General features: G+C 58.0%; 3 protein-coding genes and 1 pseudogene across 3 annotated transcripts, besides 2 other annotated features; all 4 read right to left on the bottom strand.

Moving 5' to 3' along the window:
• Positions 1-1926: 1926 nt before the first annotated feature.
• Positions 1927-2365: a repeat region.
• Positions 2366-2760: 395 nt separating this feature from the next.
• METRS (methionyl-tRNA synthetase, putative) lies at positions 2761-5019 on the bottom strand (the record flags this gene model as incomplete). The annotated part of the gene is made up of 1 exon (XM_010700572.1): positions 2761-5019. The coding sequence occupies one exon, from the start codon at positions 5017-5019 to the stop codon at positions 2761-2763; it is 2259 nt and encodes a 752-aa protein (XP_010698874.1).
• A 1377-nt stretch (positions 5020-6396) lies between these two features.
• LPMP_210860 (hypothetical protein) lies at positions 6397-13134 on the bottom strand (the record flags this gene model as incomplete). Its single annotated transcript, XM_010700571.1, has 1 exon — positions 6397-13134. The coding sequence occupies one exon, from the start codon at positions 13132-13134 to the stop codon at positions 6397-6399; it is 6738 nt and encodes a 2245-aa protein (XP_010698873.1).
• A 2416-nt stretch (positions 13135-15550) lies between these two features.
• LPMP_210850 lies at positions 15551-16583 on the bottom strand (annotated as a pseudogene).
• Positions 16584-17322: 739 nt separating this feature from the next.
• LPMP_210840 (small GTPase, putative) lies at positions 17323-18183 on the bottom strand (the record flags this gene model as incomplete). The annotated part of the gene is made up of 1 exon (XM_010700570.1): positions 17323-18183. One exon carries the CDS (start codon positions 18181-18183, stop codon positions 17323-17325), a length of 861 nt encoding a protein of 286 aa, XP_010698872.1.
• Positions 18184-19269: 1086 nt separating this feature from the next.
• Positions 19270-19418: a repeat region.
• The last annotated feature ends 1 nt before the right edge of the window (position 19419 follows it).

Below are 19419 nucleotides of genomic sequence, written 5' to 3'. Positions count from 1 at the left end.
GTCCCCACGTGCCGCTCTTGCGCCTTTTCAAGCGCACATGACCGGCACCATCGCCCGTGCCACTTCTTCCACTGCCGTGTCTGTTTTTCTTCCTTTGCTTTGTCGTTGAGTAGCAGCGAGACCACACACGTTGTTGGCGCGTATATCAGCAGCGCCTAGGGTGTGCATGATGGGAGAACGGAAGCTAGCTCGAACAAACCAAAAGCTGCGCTGCTTCCTCAGACCTACCGCTGCAGAAACTCAAAACCACCACCACCACCACCACGAATTCGTACAAAACACAACACGCACAGCAACGAAGAGAAGACAGAAGGAAGAGACGAGATGGACGCCCGAGTTTCGGAACGGCTGCTTCCCGCTGTAAACCCACAGTGCGTATGCGTGAAAGAGAGAGGGAGAGCATGCACAAGCTCCGTAGTCGGGTCGGCCGATTATGCGCGCACGTATACTGCAGGTGGGAAGCCCACCTGCAGTGGCTGTGGGTAGTCATGCACACGCGCGGCGCTGCAGGGTCGAGCGACCTGCTTTAAGGGGTACTTTAGTTAGCTACCACAGCGCTGCCAACTTCGCCGTTACACTGCACTCTGGTTACACGAGAAGTCTTGTAGGTAACTCAGAACCTTGCAGGCGACGTGTACTGTACTCGAGGTGTAGTGTGTCAGAGATCCGACACTGCGCAGTGGGATGGCCGGCACGGTCATCCGAAGTACGACCTGCATCAGCGCAGCATCCTTGCTGCTGCTGGACCTGCTACCCAACGGCCGCAGCAGCTCGCGAGTCTTTCTGGTAACAAAGCTGCACAATTCCACCACCGATTCGCCGGGTATCTCTCGTCGTAAGTGCGCCTACACGTAGCGCGGAGAAGACGAGCACATGCAGTGCCACTGTGTCAGCGAGGCACCTGTGCAACTCAGTCTGTGCCTCTCTTGGGAAAGCTCGGCTGGAGGAGAAGAAGCGCTAGCCGTGAAAAGACCCACAAGAAAAAAAAAGCGGTAGTGACCGAAGGAGGAGCCAAGGGGGGGAGGGGGGGCCATGGAAAGGCCCACACGCATCGGTGGAGAGAGAAGGGCTGCATATCGCTTTTTGCTGTGGTTGCTTTGCCTTTTCGTTCGCGTCGTGCAGCCTCACAGCTGCACAGGTCACAGAGAGCACGCCTGCTTGGCTAGCGAGAACGCATGGCGCAGCATCCGACTGTGTTTTTTTCTCTGTGTATGCGTCTGCGTATGCGTAGATCAACAGGCAGATGGATGGAAGTCGGCGATGAGAAAAAGAGCGGGTGTTTGGGGATTGAAAGGGGAAAAGAGAGGAGGACAGCGTAGATATGGAAGGCGCTTATCTGTGCAGCCCTTCACAAGTGTACACATACTTTGACGTACTCCTAGTAAGCGCATGTGCCAGAGCTTCGGATTTCAGCGGCGTGTGCGTTTGTGTGTGCGGTCGATTCTCTGTGCTGCAACAGCGACGACGAGTCATTCGAACCGTGCCGTGGGGGAGAGCACGTGCGTGTATGCGCGGTACTTGCGTCCCTCCTTTCCTTTTTTTTCCATTGTGTGCCTCAGTGTTTTACACGTCGGGCTTCTCGGTTAATCAGAGATTTTACGTACAACAGCTAAAGAGAGAGAGAGACGGAAGAAGAAGTGAGTAACACAAGGGTGTGGAGAAAAAGAGCCTCACAAGAAGCACAATCACCCGACTCTCTCTCTCTGTGCCTGTCTGACTGCGTCTGTCTGTGTCTCGGTGCCGGTGTGTACGCGGGTGGAAGAGAGAAAGTACGACAACACACCGACAAGAAGGCGCACGGCGGGGCAACAACACTAAAATGCGCAAAGGCCAAGAAAAAAGAGCGAAGAACACATCACAACAACCCTCTTCCCGATGTGTCCGCTCTCCGCCACACAACACACAAGTGGATCCCCGCCCCGCCCACGGCCTGCCACAGGCCCACCGCGTCGTGCAACGCCGCCGCAGACACGCGCGTAGCAGCAGGGCATCGGCTCAGCCATCTGAGCACAGCCCCCGCCCCAAACCCCCCACACACACACACACATCGCAGACAGCCCCACAGCAGCCCCCGTCGCGCCGGCCGCCACCCGCCACGCCCCCCAGCGCGGCCCAGGCCCCCCGCACCAGCAGGCAGCGAGAGCCGGGTACAGCACGCCCGAGTCATGCAGGCACCCTGCGCACCACACGGATGGCACCAACGCCCGCAGTGCCGCTCAGAGCCTGTCACCGCCAGAGGTGGTCTGGCATTGGCAGGGGTAACGTGGGGCTGCTGGGCCCTCCTCACACAGAGGGCGCGGGGGTATACTGGGCCCTGGGATACCAAGCACAGGGAGGGGAGGGGGGTCCTGCCCGCCATCAGAGGACACTAAAGAGAGAAGAGAACAGAAAAAATAATGGGTTCAGGCTGACACACACACACAAAGGGAGAAGCCCTAAACACATTGCATACGCCCTCTGGTTGCCACGTCACTGTCTCTGCCGCATGTAAAATAATGCAGAGGCGCACGTGGCTGCCGGTTTCTCTGTGTTGTTATGAGCTGTGCAGCTCCCATCACGTTAGCGCGGCGGAGACCTTCACGCGGCTGCGCAAGACGGGGTTGGTGCTGCTCTCGCTCTCGGTGGGTATTCCCTTGTTTTCTTTTCGAAGGGAATAGCCCACGAGCATCTCGGCTAGCGTTGCTTTCTCACTGCAGCACCTGTTGCCTGAGCTTCGAGTTTCCGGCGGTTGCGAGGCGAGCAATCGGAGGCTGGAGAGGCCTACATGGCCTTCTTGCTGTCCCCCTGTGCCGCATTCCCCTCCTCGGCTGGGAGTGTCACCTTTTGGAAAATGACCTGGCCCTCCGCCAAGCCGCCAATCTTCGTCCCCGGTTTCACAATGCCGAACGGGTAGTTCTCCATATCCATGCGCACCGCCTCCGGCACCCCAAGCGCGTCCATGATCTCCTTTGCCTTCTGCGGCATCACCGGCTGCAGGAACATATTGCAGATGCGCAGCCCCTCCATCGTCACGTACAGCACCGTGCCGAGGCGCGCCGTGTCCGTCTTCACCAACTTCCACGGCGCATTATCGGTCACGTAGACGTTGAGGCTGCGGAGCACGTCGAAGATGGCAATCAACGCGTTCTGGATGTCAGGCAGGCAGTAGTAGTGATCCACCGTGCCGGCCAGATTGTTGAGCGAGGAAATCAGCGTCCTGTCAGTCTCGTTGTATTCTGCAGGCTCCGGCCACACACCACCCACATTGATCTTTGGCGTCACGCAGCGCGACACCAGGTTTCCGAGCGTGTCGGCGAGTTCGCCGTTCAGGCGGGCTACCATGTTCCTATCGCTGTAATCGCCATCATCCTGGAAGTTTGACTCGCGTAGCAGGAAGTACTTGAACGCGTCGATGCCGAACTCGTTCGCCTTTTCCACTGGGTCGAAGGCGTTGCCGAGCGACTTGCTGATCTTCTTGTGATCCTTCGTCCACCAGCCATGTGACACCAACCGCTCCGGCAGCGGCAAGTCAGCGGACATCAAGAAGGCCGGCCAGTAAATAGCGTGGAACTTGAGAATGTCCTTCCCAACCACCTGCAGGTCGGCCGGCCAGCGGCTCAGTGTGCGGTAGTCCTCGTCCAGGGCCTCGGTGCCGTCGGCCGCGACACGGGCAATGGAGCCGACGTAATAGCTGAAGAGGGCATCCAGCCACACGTAGATGCAGTGGCGATCATCACCGGGGACTGGGATGGACCAGTTCATGACGGACTCGCACTTACGGGAGATGGACAAGTCGAAGAGCCCCTTCTCGACCGTCTTGATCACCTCGCGGCGGCGGAACTCCGGGACAATGCAGTTGGGGTGGTCATGGAAGTGCTTGAGGAGACGCTCGCGGAACGCGCTAAGACGAAACATGTAGTTCTCCTCCACCACCCACGTCACGACGTGGCCGCTCTCCAGACTGATCTTGCAGGGATTTCCATCCTTGTCTACACTGTCCGCCACGTTCTGCGCCGTCAAGAACGACTCGTCGCTCACCGAGTACCAGCCCTCGTACTTGCCGAGATAGATGTCGCCCTTCGCCTCCAGTTTCTTCCAGATGTCCCTCACCAACCTCTCATGCATCGGGTTTGTGGTGCGGATGAAGTAATTCATGTCGTAATTCATCTCCTTGAAGCACTGCTTAAACTCGTTCGACACGCTCGTCGTGAAGTCCATCGGCGACACCCCCTGCTTCGCCGCCGCCTCGGCCACCTTCTGACCGTGCTCGTCCGTGCCCGTCATTACGAACACTTCCTCCCCCTTCACTCGGTGGTAGCGGCCGAGCACGTCAACGATAAGCGTACTGTAGACGTGGCCGATGTGTGGCGACGCGTTCACGTAGTAGATCGGCGATGTGGCGAAGAAGGTCTTCTGCTTCTTGGGGCTCACCTGGTACGTGCGTGGCACCCGCAAGAAGTCCCCGTACTCTTGCACCGACAGCACGTCAAACGCAGAGGCGATCAGCTCCGCGTGCTCTGCCTGGAAGGCCTGGAACCACTTAATTAGATACGGTACCGCCGCTGCCTCCATGGCGGGGAGCAGCCCACCCTCGCACAGCGCCGGCAGGAGGGAGGCGAAGAGGACGCTATCCACTAGGAAAGACTTGGACGACGGAAGTCCCTTTACCGCCACGGTGCCTTGGTGCTCCTCAATGGTGGAGTCGAGCTTCTTCAGGGCAGCCACAGCCTCGCTGGTGATGCGTCGCTGTGTGTAGAGGGGGGTCAAGGCTGGAGTCAGCACCGTCGACTCCCACTCGAGCCATTCCACCTCTCCTTCAAGCGAATTGTCGGCGAGCGATGGAGCGGCGTGTGTGTTCCAGAGAAGACGCGCTGTCTCATTGCAGCTGTACAGGGCCGCCTTCGACTTGGGCAGCTGAAGGTACGGTGCGCTGTAGGTACTGCTCAGAGTCACCTCGAGGGGCTTCTGCAGAAACAAGGCACAAAGCACAGCCTTGAGGGCCTGGTGATTCGCCTTATCGGTAAAGAACCTCAACATCATGACGGAGAGCAGAAGGGGGAGAAGATGAAAAAGAAAAAAATGGTGCTTAGTATCTCTGCTGCTGCGCCTGCCGAAGTTAACTATGGCGATAATGTGCGTCTGTGTGCCCCTATTGGGTGTACTTTCTACTTTGGTCTCTCCTCAAAGAGAAGAGAATCCAATTCAACTGCCCTCACAGTTCGCCTCCTCACTTTCGTTTCCTTCGTGTGGAGGTTATAGAGTGCGCCAGTGACAGTGACAGTGACAGAGAGAGCGAGAGCGAGAGCGAGAGCGAGAGCGAGAGCGAGAGCGAGGGAGAGGAGGTCTGTGTTGGCGAAAGGAAGTGCGATGCAACTCGCGTGGGTGATAGAGGTGCAGGCGTGAGAGATTTGAAGTGAAAGTGAGCGTGAGGAAGACAATCGGGTGACCATTAGCTGAAAGGCGTTCATCTGTGCGCACACACGTCCACACACACGCACGCATGCAGAGTGAGAGTGTGCCTGCCGCTCCACCCCCTCACCCACACTAGCCTTGCCCCTGTGTACGCGCGCGTGAGAATACCAGCGGACTGCCTTCCCCCATGTGGCACCTTGCGCGCTATACTTGCCGCGGTTGCCTTGTCGTCTTGGAGCATAAGAGAAACGCGAATTAAAAGAAGGGAAGGTAATGGTGGGGAAAGGCGGAGTCGGAGAAGGCGGCGAGAATGCACACCCTCTCTCCTCCTCCATCCCCTCCCCCCTCTCTCTTCCTCCTCCTCCTCGTCTCTCCTTTCTCCCTCTTTCACCTTCCACGGAGATCTGCTATAGCCTACAAGCCACTCACTCACATCACCATAGAAAAGGGGAAACCCAGAGAGAGAATGTGTGTGTGTGAAGGGGTGAGAGAGGTACACCCAAGCCGCACAGGCATACTGACTGCTCGATAGATATGTAGTTAATGAACGCTTAAAGAGGCACCACCACCACCGCAAGAAGAAGAAGGGAGAGACACCTTTGAGTGACACACAGACGACAAACCAGCATGCACGTAAAGCACACAGGGGAAAGGCCAAAAAAAAAAAAGAAAAGATGAAAAGAATGGCGAGACGGAAAGACAAGAGCCATGGCGACCTTCAACACTAACAACGATTACGTCACGTATCAAAAAGAGAAAAGGGAAAAGAGGAGAGGGAGAGGAGGAGAGGGGAGGAGAGGAGGGGAGGGGAGGGGCTCGACAGGCCATCCAGGCGCGAGTGCGATACAGAAAAGAGGAAATGGAAACGAGAGGCAAAAAAAAGAGATACAGACGGACAGAGAGAGAGGGGGGGAGGGGGGGAAGCGTGCAGTGCCGCGTGTCCTTCGCCCTCTCTTGGAGGGAAGCACCTGGGCATCCTTCGCTTCGGGCATGGTGTCTCCATCGCTACGCAGACAGCGTTGCACCAATGCCAGAGGCAGTCGTAACGGCAGTGCTCGACTCGGCACGTGTACCATCGAGAGCAGGGGCACCGCCAGTCTTGCTTAACCGCGTGTGCACTGTGTGATGCAGCTTCGTGAACATGGAATCGAGGGGTGCATAGTGGATGAAGGAGGTCTCCCAGAACTTGTACTTAGGCTCGCGCATTAGCTCCACAAACGTGTTGAGTACGCCCCACGGATGTGGCTGCACAATCACCGTCTTCTCGGCAAGCACGCGCGTGATCTGCTCCTGCACACAGGTCTGCGTCTGCGTGTCCACGCTCGGCGACGGCAAGAACAGGTTCAGCATCACGTTCGCAAAGAAGTTTGTCTGGATGTTCGGGAAGCGCAGCTGGTTGGCGCAAGCGCCGAGCATGTAGTACCGGCGCTTCGTGTTGAGTCGGCTGCACAAAAAGCGGTAGCACGTGAGCACATTTGACTTTGCAAAGTTTGCAGGGATTCGGTTGTCGTGCGTGCGCAGGTACACAATGGCCATGTGCTGCACCACCGCGTTGATGAGGCTCCGCTTGGCTGAGGGCTGCGTCAGGTCGTTCAGAACATCCGTCAGAACGCCGTCGCGCACCGGAGCATCATCGTTCGTGACCATCATCTCAAGGTTCGCGAGGAGCTGCGGCTGCACGCTGAAGGAGGTAAAAGTGGCCTTGATGCACGCCTCCTGAACGGATGTGTCGAGCACCTGCAGCATCGCCGGATCGTTAGAGTCCACGTGGGGGAATGGCTCTGGCAGGCGCTTGTCAGGTGGGAAGGAGCACAGCACCGTGTTGAGCAGCTGCACGCACGAGAGCGAGATGGCCTCGCAAAGGGGGTAATGTTGCGCGATCAGGAACCGCGGGTAGTCGTGCAGGAGCACCAGTACGAGCTTCAGCAGCGATTTGTAGAAGACCAAGCCGTTCGGGGAGATGCGGTTCCCCTTGATCAGAAACTTCACAAACATCATGGCACCAGCGAGGAGGTCGACGTAGTGGGGCCACATTGACTGCACATTCATGAAGCGCGGGATGACGTGTCGGTGCGACAAAATCTCCAGCCAGCCAAACACGAAGCCCGGGTACTCCATGGGGTGTACGCGGCGTAGAAACGTGTGGAAAGCACTCGTGAACTCAGTCGACATGGCGCGCGTCGTCGAGACCTCCAGCCTGTGAAGCGAGTAGACGAGGTTGCTAAGCAAGCGCACGTACGGCTGCTGTTTAAAGACCGGGATGAACTGCTCATCAGCTGCAAGTGCCCACGACGGGGCAGGGCGAGCCTTGGCAACGAAGTTGTGGTGCTCCGTCAGCACGCGCGTCACGGCGTCCAGAACGCGGCGTAGTAGCGTGGTTTCAGCCCGCAAATCATGCGAGGCCTCATTGCGCAGAGAACAGCATTGCAACAGCACCATAACCAGCTCCACAAACCCGTCACACATGACGAAGGGCTTTGCAGTGTAGGGGGTGCGGTAGCCTGGCGGCCCACCAGGCCGCGTCCCCACCAGCGTCTCGCTTGTAATGTTGCCGTCTGCGCGCTCCATCGCAAGCATTGTGTTGGCGTAGTATTCCACACAATAACGAACGCCCAGGCTCAGAAACGTCTGCAGGTGGGCCGTGTCCAGCATGCGGCGCTGCTGCAGCGTCTTCACGAACTCGACGGATGGGATGCGCTTCTCGGCATAGCGGTGACTCTTCTGCGACCACACCATGATCCAGTCGTTCATGAGCTGCCCCACCTCCTTCTGGAAGGCCTCGTCCTCGCCAGGGCGAACGCAGTCGCACGGAACGAGGAGCTTCGTAATCTGATTCGGCACAATCTTGCTCAGAGGCGGCTCCGTGACGTACGACGGAAGCGTCTGTGCCGGCGCCGCCGGCGCGGCGCGCGGCGCCCGCGTCCGCGCAATCGTATCGAGGGCCATGAGCGTGCGGCGCATATCCTTCGACGCCACGAGCTTCTCCTTGATGATGACATCGGTGATGATGTCACCCGCAAAGGTAACGTAGTTGGACGTGCCATTGGTCAGCGCCTTTGCCAGGGCGTCATCAAACTCGCTGCATTTGAGGATCTTGATGCGAATGAGGTCAGTCGTCAGCTTCGAAAAGGAGTAGCAGTGGCTGTGGCGCAGGAACAACCGCGTGAACTCGTCACGGTTCGTCTCCTCACAACACTCACGGCACCGCAGCACAATGCGCAGGTACAGCTGATGCAACACTGAGGAAATGCGCAGGGCCTCCTGCTGCCACGCAGGGTCCTCCGCCGCGTTTGGGGTGCCGTCAGGGTTGGTGGCAGCAGCAGCAGCGGCCGGCGTATGCTTAGCGCTGCTGTTCAGCAGCTTGGTCAGCCGCTCCGTCGACATGGCGAGGGACATGAGCTTGTTCAGCATAGGGCTAAGGAAGTAGGGACTTGACTCCTCCGTGATGAGGCTCATGAGATGGGTCAGGTGCTGGCGGACGGGGGCCTGTGCGTCGTCAGTCGGCCCGCCCGGCTTCTGGGTGGCTGTGTCAAGCTGCGCAAAGTCCAATGGCGCGGCATTCTCGTTCGAGTGGTACCGAGACACTGCCTCCTCGACGCTGCGCAGCACCATGGTGAACACCGCTACAGGTGGCACGCAGCTGTAAAAGTCATCGTAGACCTCCCGCTGCGGGGCGGGCATCCGGCCAGACGGCACGAGCGTCTCGCCCATGACGCGTAGCAGCTCCGCGGCCTCGATCTGATCTGGCGGCAGCGGCAGAGGTTCCTGCTCCGCAAAGGCGCTCGCCTTCTCGCGCACGACGTCGAATAGGAATCGGCTCGTAGCCGTCGCCGCCTCCTCACCGACACTGTACTCCACTGCACGCATGCACAGCTCTAGGTTACGCGCCACCAGTGTGTCACGGATCGTCGCCTTGTGCTCCAGTGGTGTGTAGGGGGCCAGAATGCGCTCTAGCAGGTTTGTCATTGAACGGTGCAGGAGCAGCGGTAGCTCATCGCGCACCATCACGTAGCTCAAGCTAGACGCCAGTGAGCGGGCCATGGCATCGCCAGCGACGAGCATGTCATCCGGAAACGGGTCGCGCGCATAGTCCTTCAGCACCAGCTGCTCTGTCGTGCGGGCGGCAATGGCGACACTGCGCTGCATGCAATAGCTGACGGCCTCGTCAACCACGGCCTGCAGCTGTGCAACAATCTCGAGCCGATGATCGGTGAGACGCTGAGCACTGTTGCCAAAGGCGGGGTCGCTAAGCGTGGAAAACACCCAGTTCATCGAGATACTGATCGGAGGGCGAATCGGCTTGTTTAACATCTGCATAACACGGCTCACCTCGGACGGCGGGGCCTGCGCCTTGTCCTTTGGCTGGAAAGGCTCGGCGCTGGCTTGCAGCGGGCGGGCGCTGCTGCGCAGCAGCTGCGGCACCGTCGGCGAGGATGTAGCTGGCGCGGGTGGTACTACAGCGGCCGCCGCAGACACATTGCTTTCGTCCTCGCCGACACGGAAGTCAGGGCTATCATTGACATTGATCTCGTCGTACACGTCGCGCAGGCGCGTCTCAGTAGAGGCGTTGGAGGCGTGAAGTCGCATGTACTGCGCCAAGTCCTGCATCGACTGATCCAGCGTCTTCAGCAGTAGCTCCAGCTCGAAGCGCAGTGTCACTCGCAGGTGGGGAAGCGTGTACATCTCCATCAGCAGCGCCAACTGCGCCATCGTCCACGGGTTTGGCGGACAGAAGAAGCGCGACTTGGCGCAGCTTGTCAGGACCCGCGTAATGAACGAGACGACCGGGACCAGCTTTCCCTCGCGAATACCCTGGCAGAGAAGCGCCTTGAAGTGCAGGTCCTGTTGCAAGATAGGAATGTTCTTCTCCAGCGTGATGCTACCGAGCCAGGAGCCGAGGTTGCGCAGCAGAATACGTTCGCTCGAGTCGGTGCCAATCTTCTGCGAGCTCAGCAGACGATGCACTGCGCCAATAGTGGCCTTGCGCAGTGCGCGATCCATGTCCTTTGAGTGAAGCTTCGCGATCAGCTCAATGTACATGGAGTGGTAGTTGGGCTCCAGCGCTGCGCGTTTCACCACCAGATAGTCAGCAAAGTACTCGTAGTACTCTGGCCGGAGCAGCTGTGACAGCTCCGTCGCGTTGCTATCCAGATTACGCACGTCAGTGTTACCAATCAGGAAGTTGATCTGCTCTTGAATCACGCGTGGCGGGGCCGTCACGTTCGCGTTCGTCACGAGCGTACCGATGTCCAGCGTGTGCAGCTTCGCCGCCGCCGTGTCCGTGAACTTCTTCGACTGAGGCGACGCCGCCGATACGATGGCCGGGTCGATGGCAACGAGCGCTTTGTTCGGCGAGCCAGGCTGCTTCGGAGACGGTGGCGAGATTGGGCTTCCTTCACCGAGCTCCGCCGACGCCGCTCCGCCGCTACGCGCCACAGTGTCCTCTTGCTTGATCCCACGGTTGATGGCGGCAACGATGCCGGGAACGCGGAAATCCAAGTCTCGCACGTAGCGCAAAGCGCGACCGTACTGCGGCCAATCCGGCAGTCGTGGTTTCACTTGCTCAAGCGCGATAATACCGTACTCCTCCATCGCATAGTTGGCAGGCTTCGCGACGGCTGGTAGGAGGACACCCCACGCTCGCTGCTGCTGGTTCGGCGGCAGCAGATCCTTCGCGATCATCTGGCCGTACAACTCGGCGAACAACTGCAGCTCCTTGCGCGGGTAGAAGCTTATGGCAGATGTCTCTTCGAACATGATCCCCACAATGCACGCGTAGAGCTGCTTGTCACGTGGAACGGTACTCTTCAGCAGGATCTCGACAGTGGCGATGGCAGCCGCGGTGCTGCCAGCGGCGTACATCTTTTTGAAAAACTCCAGCGCTTCGTTCTCGACGTCGTCAGGAAAGAGGGAATCGGTCGAGGCGAGCAGCGCCTTGGCGCAGTCCATCACGCTCCTCAGCACCTCCTTTAGCGGGGAGGCAAGCAGGGTGTTGAGCGCCGCCGTCGCGCTCACCACGTAGAGCTGCTTCTCCTGGAGCATCTCAGCCACCTCGACGATGTTCATGGCCACGGTGAAGCGGTTCTCCGTGGAGCTGGCGCGGAAGTGCAGCTTGCCCTCCAGCGCGCGCTGCAGCCACTTGTCGCTCGGCTCGCCCGCCTCCTCCATGCACATGGCAACTGCAGTGACGAGGCGAGGGCTCCCGCTCTCAGCGAGCACACGCTTCGCGGCAGACTTGCACTTGAACACCACCTGCAGCGCATCCACAAGACGCTCTGGCGCAGCCTCTGTCAGGTCCGAAAGCACACCAATAACGGTGCTCAGGCGACCCCGCCTCTCCATCTCGGGTACGATGTGCTGCGACACTAGGTCCATAGATGGGCAATGAGCCTTGAGCAGGTGCTTGATGCACATGAAATGCTTAACCGTGCCCTGGAAGCTCCCCGTGAAGAGGCTGTACAGGAAGAGCAGCGGCAGCTTCTCCGAGGCGGGGCGGAACACGTCGTGGTCGAAGTCCTTGTCGCGACTCGCCACGTGCACGGCAGCCTCCATGAACGTCGTAGAGCGCCATAGGTCCATCTCGGCTGCCGTCACGCCGGGCGGTTTCGTCGCCGGTAACAACTCCGACGGGGCGTCTATCGTGAGAGGCTTACGATTAACCTTATCAGGGTGGCGCAGGATATACTCCAGTACGCTGCGCTGGCGCATCGTGTTCGTCCATCTGCCTAGAAACAGTGCCACCGACGGGTACTCGTTGTCTGGCTGGAAGCGGTGGTAGGCGTCAAAGATAACAGAGATGTGCTTCATGCGGAACGGCTCGCCGTCCAACTGATCAAGCATGCGGATGACAAGGTCCCAGTTGAAGCCCTTTGAGCTACCCTCACACAGCGCGTCGAGAAGCGGCATCGCATTCACAAGCGTCGTCGTGCCGCTCATACTCTTTGGGGAGCTCTTCCCCGACGCCATCATAAGGGACGCGTACGTGCTGCTGTCGTTGACGGCCGAGCCCGCGGAGGCAAAGAAGGCGAGCACCTCGGCTCCGTCGCGCTCTGTGAAAGAGTGCGGAAAAATGCTGAGCAGCTCGCGCGAGTCCGCCAGCGTCGTCACACACCCCGTTCCCAGTTCGCGCAGGACGCCCGCCACGCTCACGCGCGGCTTCACCTCCGTCTTCGGCTTCGGCAACGCAACCGTGTGGCACACATTCGCCAGCTGACCGTCGAGGTTTGCGGGGGCAAGCCCTACCTGACGCGACAGGAGCGCCGCAGCACGCACGCCACCATCGTCCTCCTTCAGCGCTGCCTGTGGCACGTTGAAGTCCTCCAGCATGTCCGTCGCTGCTGCCTTGACCATCGCATTTCCGCCAAGCACGAGAGCCATGGCCATCTGCATCTGCTTCATAAGTGACAGCCTGAGATCGCTCGACATCAACGCAGTGAGGGACTCCTTCGTCAGGGTCGAGGAGCTGCCGTCGAGGGCACAGGAAACCAGGGTCAGCCCGTTCGGCCGCCCAAGTGCCTCGCTAACCAGCCGAGACGCTAACAATGCCCGCTCATCGCTGCGCGCGGCCAGCAGGGCTGTGCAAGTGGCCTTGATGGTGTACCGGTGAAGCTCAACGGAGCGGAAGCAGAACTGCTCCAGCGTTGTCAGCGTTGTCTGCACAGTGTTCTTGGAGACAGCACCGAGGATGTAGCGAATCGCCTCCCCCTGCGAGCTGCCAATGTCGTTCACGCGATCATACAACATCTCACTTGCCCGTGTATTTGCTTGGGTGTTTCGGTATGTGTGTGTGTGCGTGTGTGGTGGGGGGGGGGGGGTCAAAGTCTGCGAAGAAAGATAACACGAGAAAAGAGGGGACAGAGGGTGCAGTGGTGGTGGTATTCGGTTTTCGCTCTTTTCCTTTCCTTCCTGCGTCGTGTATGGTGTACGTTCTTCTTCCACTCCGCTCAGCCCGTGTATCCTGCCAGTTTTGGTTTCCCTGTCTTTCTCACGGTGTGTGGAAGACGTACAGAGAGAGAGGGGAGAAAGAGGACGAGACACGAGGAGGGAAAGCGCGAGGAGACGAAGAGCACACACAAAGAGAGAGGGAGAGGGAAAGAGAGAGAGGGAAGGCAAATCGTGCCGATGAAGTACGCCCACAAACTAACCCAGACACACACGCACAGAGAGCGACCAGTTGCAACAACTTCCTACAAAGAACGAACAATAAACTTTAAAAAAGGGGGAAGAGGGGGGGGGGCAGAAATACACAAACCGGAAAGGAAAGGGAAAAAAAACAGACAAGGAATCAAAATCATACACAGAGGGGGGAGGGGGGAGAGGGAAGGGGAAGAGGGGGCTGGGCTACAGGTGTCCACCGCACTCTCTTCTTTTCTCTTTGGCGACGACTCCCTTCGTTACCGGTGTACACTTTCGTACACCTCTCCTCGCCCTATCCTCCAGCGGGAGAGCTGGCGAGAAGAGGGAGAGAGAAGGGGTGTGTGCTGGCTTGGCTGCGCACGCACCAGACGCAAAACGCAGGCGGTGATCACAGATTCACAGACAGCGAAAGAGGTCCGAGCAATAACAAAAGGAAAAAGAGGAAGGTACTTCGGCGCTACTTTGTTTGCACGTCAAGGTGAGACAAGCACACGCACACACACACACGCGCGCTTTTGCGTAGATTATACAGCGGTAAAGGAAGAGAAAGAGAGAGAGAGACGGGAGACACAATGCGGCAGCTGGACACTACTACTGTAAGTGAGTAGGGAAATGTGCGTTAGTATGCGGTCGTGCGAGTGGTATGAGCAAATCAGAAGTAGCACAAAGGTGCGAAAGGAGAAGAGAAATATGGGGAAGCGAGAGAGATGAGAGAACCATGATGCAATGCCACCAATGTGCTAAGAGAAAGAGCGGACATGTCAGCGACTATCAGTGTTGTGCAGAGGTGACGCGGAGGAACCCCAAACGCCACGTAATGGACGCGTGTGATTCTCGGAGAGGAGCGAGGAGCCCGTGCTTCACCCAATACGCGTGCCAGTGCATATGCAGCAGTGCTGAGGGGCTCGACAGCTTACTAGCGTTAAAGTGGAATGTGTGTGTATGTGTGTTATCACTCACGTTTTCTCTGGTCCTTTTTTTCTTCCTCCTTCCGCAGAGACTGTCCGTCCGCGGTAAGACGCGTAGCAGAGAAATGAAGGGAGAAAGAGACGCCACCAACGAAAAGATGGGCGCTCACAGAGGCACGCGCGGACACGGCAAACACACAAAGAATAGACCAAAAAAAAGATAAAATGACGATGGTGATGGCAGCACCGGAAAAGATGAAGCGCAAAGAGGTGCGTGAATGGGCATACAACCAAAATAACGAGAAGAGAAAAGGAACACAGAAAAAAGGGGGTGGGGATTGTTTTGATCGGGTTTGCGTAGTCGACGGCCCTCCAACTCTCTCCAACACTCACCAGGGGATGTACGGCGAGGTGATGCGGTAGCCCGCTGTGTGCACACGTGACTACCGCACAAGAAGCCTATGAGGGGTTCACCGTCACCGTCCTCATCGGCAGTCAAACACAACAGTAGCGAAGAGAAAAGGAAGAGGACAAGAGAAGAAGCAAAAGCCAGTGTATCGTTACCCATGCTACGAGGTGATGCGGCGCTCCTTTGTTGCCACCATCACCATCACCCCCCTCGAGGAGACTGACACGGGCGCACTTGCTCGATTCGCACATCAACACGCCCACAGCGCATGCGAAAGAATGCAACGGATGGAATTAAAAAAATAAAGAGGGGTATACATAACACAGGGAGAGAGAGAGCCACAGAACGAAAAGGAAATGAGAAGCACGCACGACACGCCTACCTGGGCTTATGATGCGTGGGTGTACACGCGTGGGCGCATCTCGCATCGACTCACTTTCTTTGGCTCAGTCCCACGTGAAGAGGGACCCGCGTCGATGAACCAGGTATGTGTCTAGATGCTTGCGTCAGAGGGCACCGGCGTAAGTGACGGAGTAGGGAGACGTCGAGGGAAAACTGCAAACTCGTGACACGGCAGCGTCCGGGAACGGGTACGACACACCCCTGTATGGCCTACAGAGGGCGCATCTTGCCGTGACCGTCTTGTGCGCACCTCGCCTCCTCTCCTAGAACAGCTGTGTCCGCTTACCCAACTCGGTCGTAGCTCTCAATGTACTGCAGCGGCTCCTCCCAGCTCATCACGGCAGCGTCTGAGCCCAAGCCGCTCGAGAGGAGGGCACCGACGACGGAACCAATTCGGCAACCCTCCACCTCCGACAAGCCACGCACCAGACCTCCGATAAAGCCGCTGCAGTAGGTGTCGCCTCAGTCCGTGAAGTCCAACGACTGCAGCACACAGGCTGACACACGCTGGAATCTGTCGCGCTTGATCAGGTACACGCTACGCGCGCCGTCTTTCAGCATGCAGGCACGTATGCGGTGCATAGAAAAGTTTTTCACTTCAATGGAGGCGTGAGAACCGGCTATGTAGGCGACCTCCTCCAGATAGGGCATGAAGTAGCCCACATAATGCGGTAGCGGCGTCATGATGCCGTGCGTGCCCTTGTTCGGGCGAATCACGTCGAAGCACGTCACCACGCCACGCGTCTTGACTACGTCGAGTAGACGAGGACTCTGGCCCTTGGCCACCACCTCCAGCAGGCCCGTGCCGCTGTGTTGGAGTTAAGTGCAATCCAGTATGCTGTCGAACTCCTTGTCTGTCACGAAGAGCTCGCCAGGCGCGCCGTGGTAGTGCAGGCAAGTGCGTTCGCTGTTGGAGTAAATCGTCAAGATCGTGGCGGACGTGTCGCACGCATCGCTGAATTGCACAAGGGAGCAGTCGATCCCCCAGCCATGTTAGCAGCCGAGGATAAAGTCGATCTCTCCATCGCTGTCAAGGTAACCAACCGACGCCGTGCAGATACCGAGCAAACCCCATGCCAGTGCCTTCCGGCGCCTTCACGACCGGACGACCAGCGATGTCGGTCACCGTCAGACCCACAAATACAACGTTGCACTTGAGCATCGTGTTGGGGCAGCAAGAATGATGTGCTAAAGGGTGGGGTGGAAACTGATGGCACTGCAGGATGCAGCGAGGTGGCGGTGGTGGTGTGGGTGCATCTACAAAGCACTGGAAGGAGGCGGATCATGTATTTTTTTCGGTGCTCTGGTTTTACTTTGCTTTGTGCTCCGTTTCGCATGAGAAGTACCCCCCTTCAGCGGGTGGACACGTGAAAGTGTTATACATGTTGATGTGGGTGTAGGGGCAGGTATGTAAAAGAACGATGTGCAGAGAGGTGGGAGGAGAGACGGGTCGTGATTTGGAGGGGCGAAGGCACCCCTTAGTTGTGCACGTACCGCGAGAGATGCGTCGGCGCTCGGGCGCAGCCCACTAAACCATCTTTTCCATAAACGAAGGGAGAAACATGTGGGTGGGGTGTGGGGATTATCCACCACTCGTGTCCCCTCGCCCAGGTGAAGGTAGCAAGCCCTTGGCATCCTCGCTGTTGTTCTCCTATTGTGCCAGTCACCTGCATGCCTATTGTAGCAGTTCAGTCAGCAAGTCCACATACACGGCAGCGGCACGGAGAAGAATAGCAACAGAGAGGCCTCGAAAGAGACGAGGGTAAGGTATGTGTTATCCAATGCGCATATGAAGCACCCACGGAGAGGAGAAGGACGCCTCGCAAAGCGACACAAGAATGCCCTGAGACCCACACACACACACAAATCTAAACATGCAGCAACAGCGGCAGTGGTGCAGGAGAGGGAAAAGGAAGCAAGAATCATACAAGTATGTGGTGCAGACCCCAGATCCACTTATGCACTCATAACCGAGACGAAGAGCACAAGAGGAGTTGCAGGGCGAGGTAGAGTACAAAAGGGAAAGCAGTAGGCGAAACGAGGAGGCCAGCGCCACATGCAGTGATTGGAAAACTCTCAGCAACAGCCACTGTTGCTGGGCGCCGCCGCCGGGTCAAGAGAGCTGTCGGCGCTAAGTGTGATGGGCTGGTTGGTACCGCTGCTTCCGTAGCGGTGGACCCGGGGTGGGGTAATGCTGCCGTACACACGACCTTCACTCGGGGAGCTACGGGCTGGAATCACCGCCTCTCCGTCTTCCGTCACCACCATCAGCCCACGTCGCGGACGCGAGCGGGATGGCGTGCAACCCCCAATCCTGGAGTAGGCACCCCCGCCGCTGCTGCTACCACTAGCAACAGCACCACCACCCATCCCAGTGACCTCGCGACTACGTACAACCTGTGTCGCTATTGCGCTGAACACCTCCGCTACGTTTTGCCCTGTCTTTGCGCTTGCGAAGAAGTGCGCGGCCTTGAGCTCTGCCGCCATAGCCGCCCCCTCGCCCTCGCTCACCTCCCGCTCCGTCGGCGAGGCGTCCGCCTTGTTTCCGCACAAGACAAGCTGAATGTTGCCCTCCCCCACAACAGCGTAGAGCTCCTTGGCCCACGTGCGCACCTTGCGTAGCGTGTCAGCATCGGTGACGTCGTACACAATGATGGCCCCATCAGCGTTACGGTAGTACATCGGCGCGAGTGCGTGGAAACGCTCCTGCCCTGCCGTGTCCCACAACGCCAATTCCACTTCGCGGATGGCGCCAGGGGCGTTGCTAGGGTTATTGATGGGGACTGCCTTGGAACTGCACATGCTTGCCTGGACCGTGCTTGCCTCTTTCTCATCAAACATGCTGTAGACGTAGCGGGAAATCAGCGACGTTTTGCCAACACGGCCCTCGCCGAGGAGCACAACCTTGAAACTGAGCCCCTTCATACACACATCCATCAATCTACGGAGGGCTAAGGGGAGGGGGAAAGCGTTCCACACCACACCCACACAGAAAATGTGAGATGTCGGCTGACGCGTGCGTGTGTATCCGTGTGTGAGTGAGTGAGTGAGGAGGAGGAGAGAAGGCAAGGGAGGACAGAGCGCGGTACACTGCAAGGAAAATAAGCACACCAAGAGCGCTGTGGAAAGGGGAAAGAGAACACGTCGACCAGGACAGCGAGAGCAAACAGACCCCAAAAAAAACATAATAATAAGACAGGAGAAGAACGAAGAAATGGCAGTCGGACACAGTTGAGGCCCGTGGCCAAGCAGAAGGAGCGAACCGAACAAGATAACACTTAACAAGTTTGAGGAATGAGAAAGTGTGTGAGTGAGTGAGGCAGCAGTTCAGATGTGGGCGTGGGTGTGCGTCTCAATACACGAGAAAGCAACCAAAACCACACTTCAGGCAACTGCGGTCACGGCAACGCAGGCACTTCAGCAAGCAGCTGTGCCTCGCCCTCGACACAGCAACCGCACAGATAACTCGTTGCCGGGTGGAGAGGTATATTACTTGCGACTCCTCCAATACACACCCTGACAGGCTCCCGAACTCGCGTACACGAGTGGGAGTCGACCGAATTTCCTCCTTTTGTGTTTTGAGAATGACTTGATGTGGATGTGAGTATTACTGACGAAAGACGCAAAAGTAAAACACGTGGTGGAAGCGCAAGCGGTGGTGGTGACCGCAGAGGAAAACAACAGCAAAGGGGTGGGAAGGAGCGACGTATGGTAATGGCGCATGAGAAAAGGAAGGAATAAAAGGGGGAAAGAAGACGGCAAAGATTCACACATATACTGACCCGATGCTCTGCAGGCGGAGGGCGCCTCTTCTTCCTCCCAACCCCCCCCTCATCCCTAACAGATACAAAAGTGGATTTGAGCGAGAAGAGGGCGTTCCTGGACGCACCACGAGCAAATGAGCGTGTCCTGGCAGTGGTGCCAGTTTCGTTGGAGGCAAGGAGCAGTGCTATCGTGTACTACGTCCTCCAAGTCTCAACCCATACAAACCTTGTGCGCATCTCTTTTCACCTCTCTTTAGTGCCACCTGATGGCGGGCAGGACCCCCCTCCCCTCCCTGTGCTTGGTATCCCAGGGCCCAGTATACCCCCGCGCCCTCTGTGTGAGGAGGGCCCAGCAGCCCCACGTTACCCCTGCCAATGCCAGACCACCTCTGGCGGTGACAGGCTCTGG

The sequence above is a fragment of the Leishmania panamensis genome (assembly GCF_000755165.1).
Source record: "Leishmania panamensis strain MHOM/PA/94/PSC-1 chromosome 21 sequence".
NCBI classification, from domain to species: domain Eukaryota; phylum Euglenozoa; class Kinetoplastea; order Trypanosomatida; family Trypanosomatidae; genus Leishmania; species Leishmania panamensis.
This window is presented reverse-complemented; position numbering and strand designations above follow the sequence as displayed.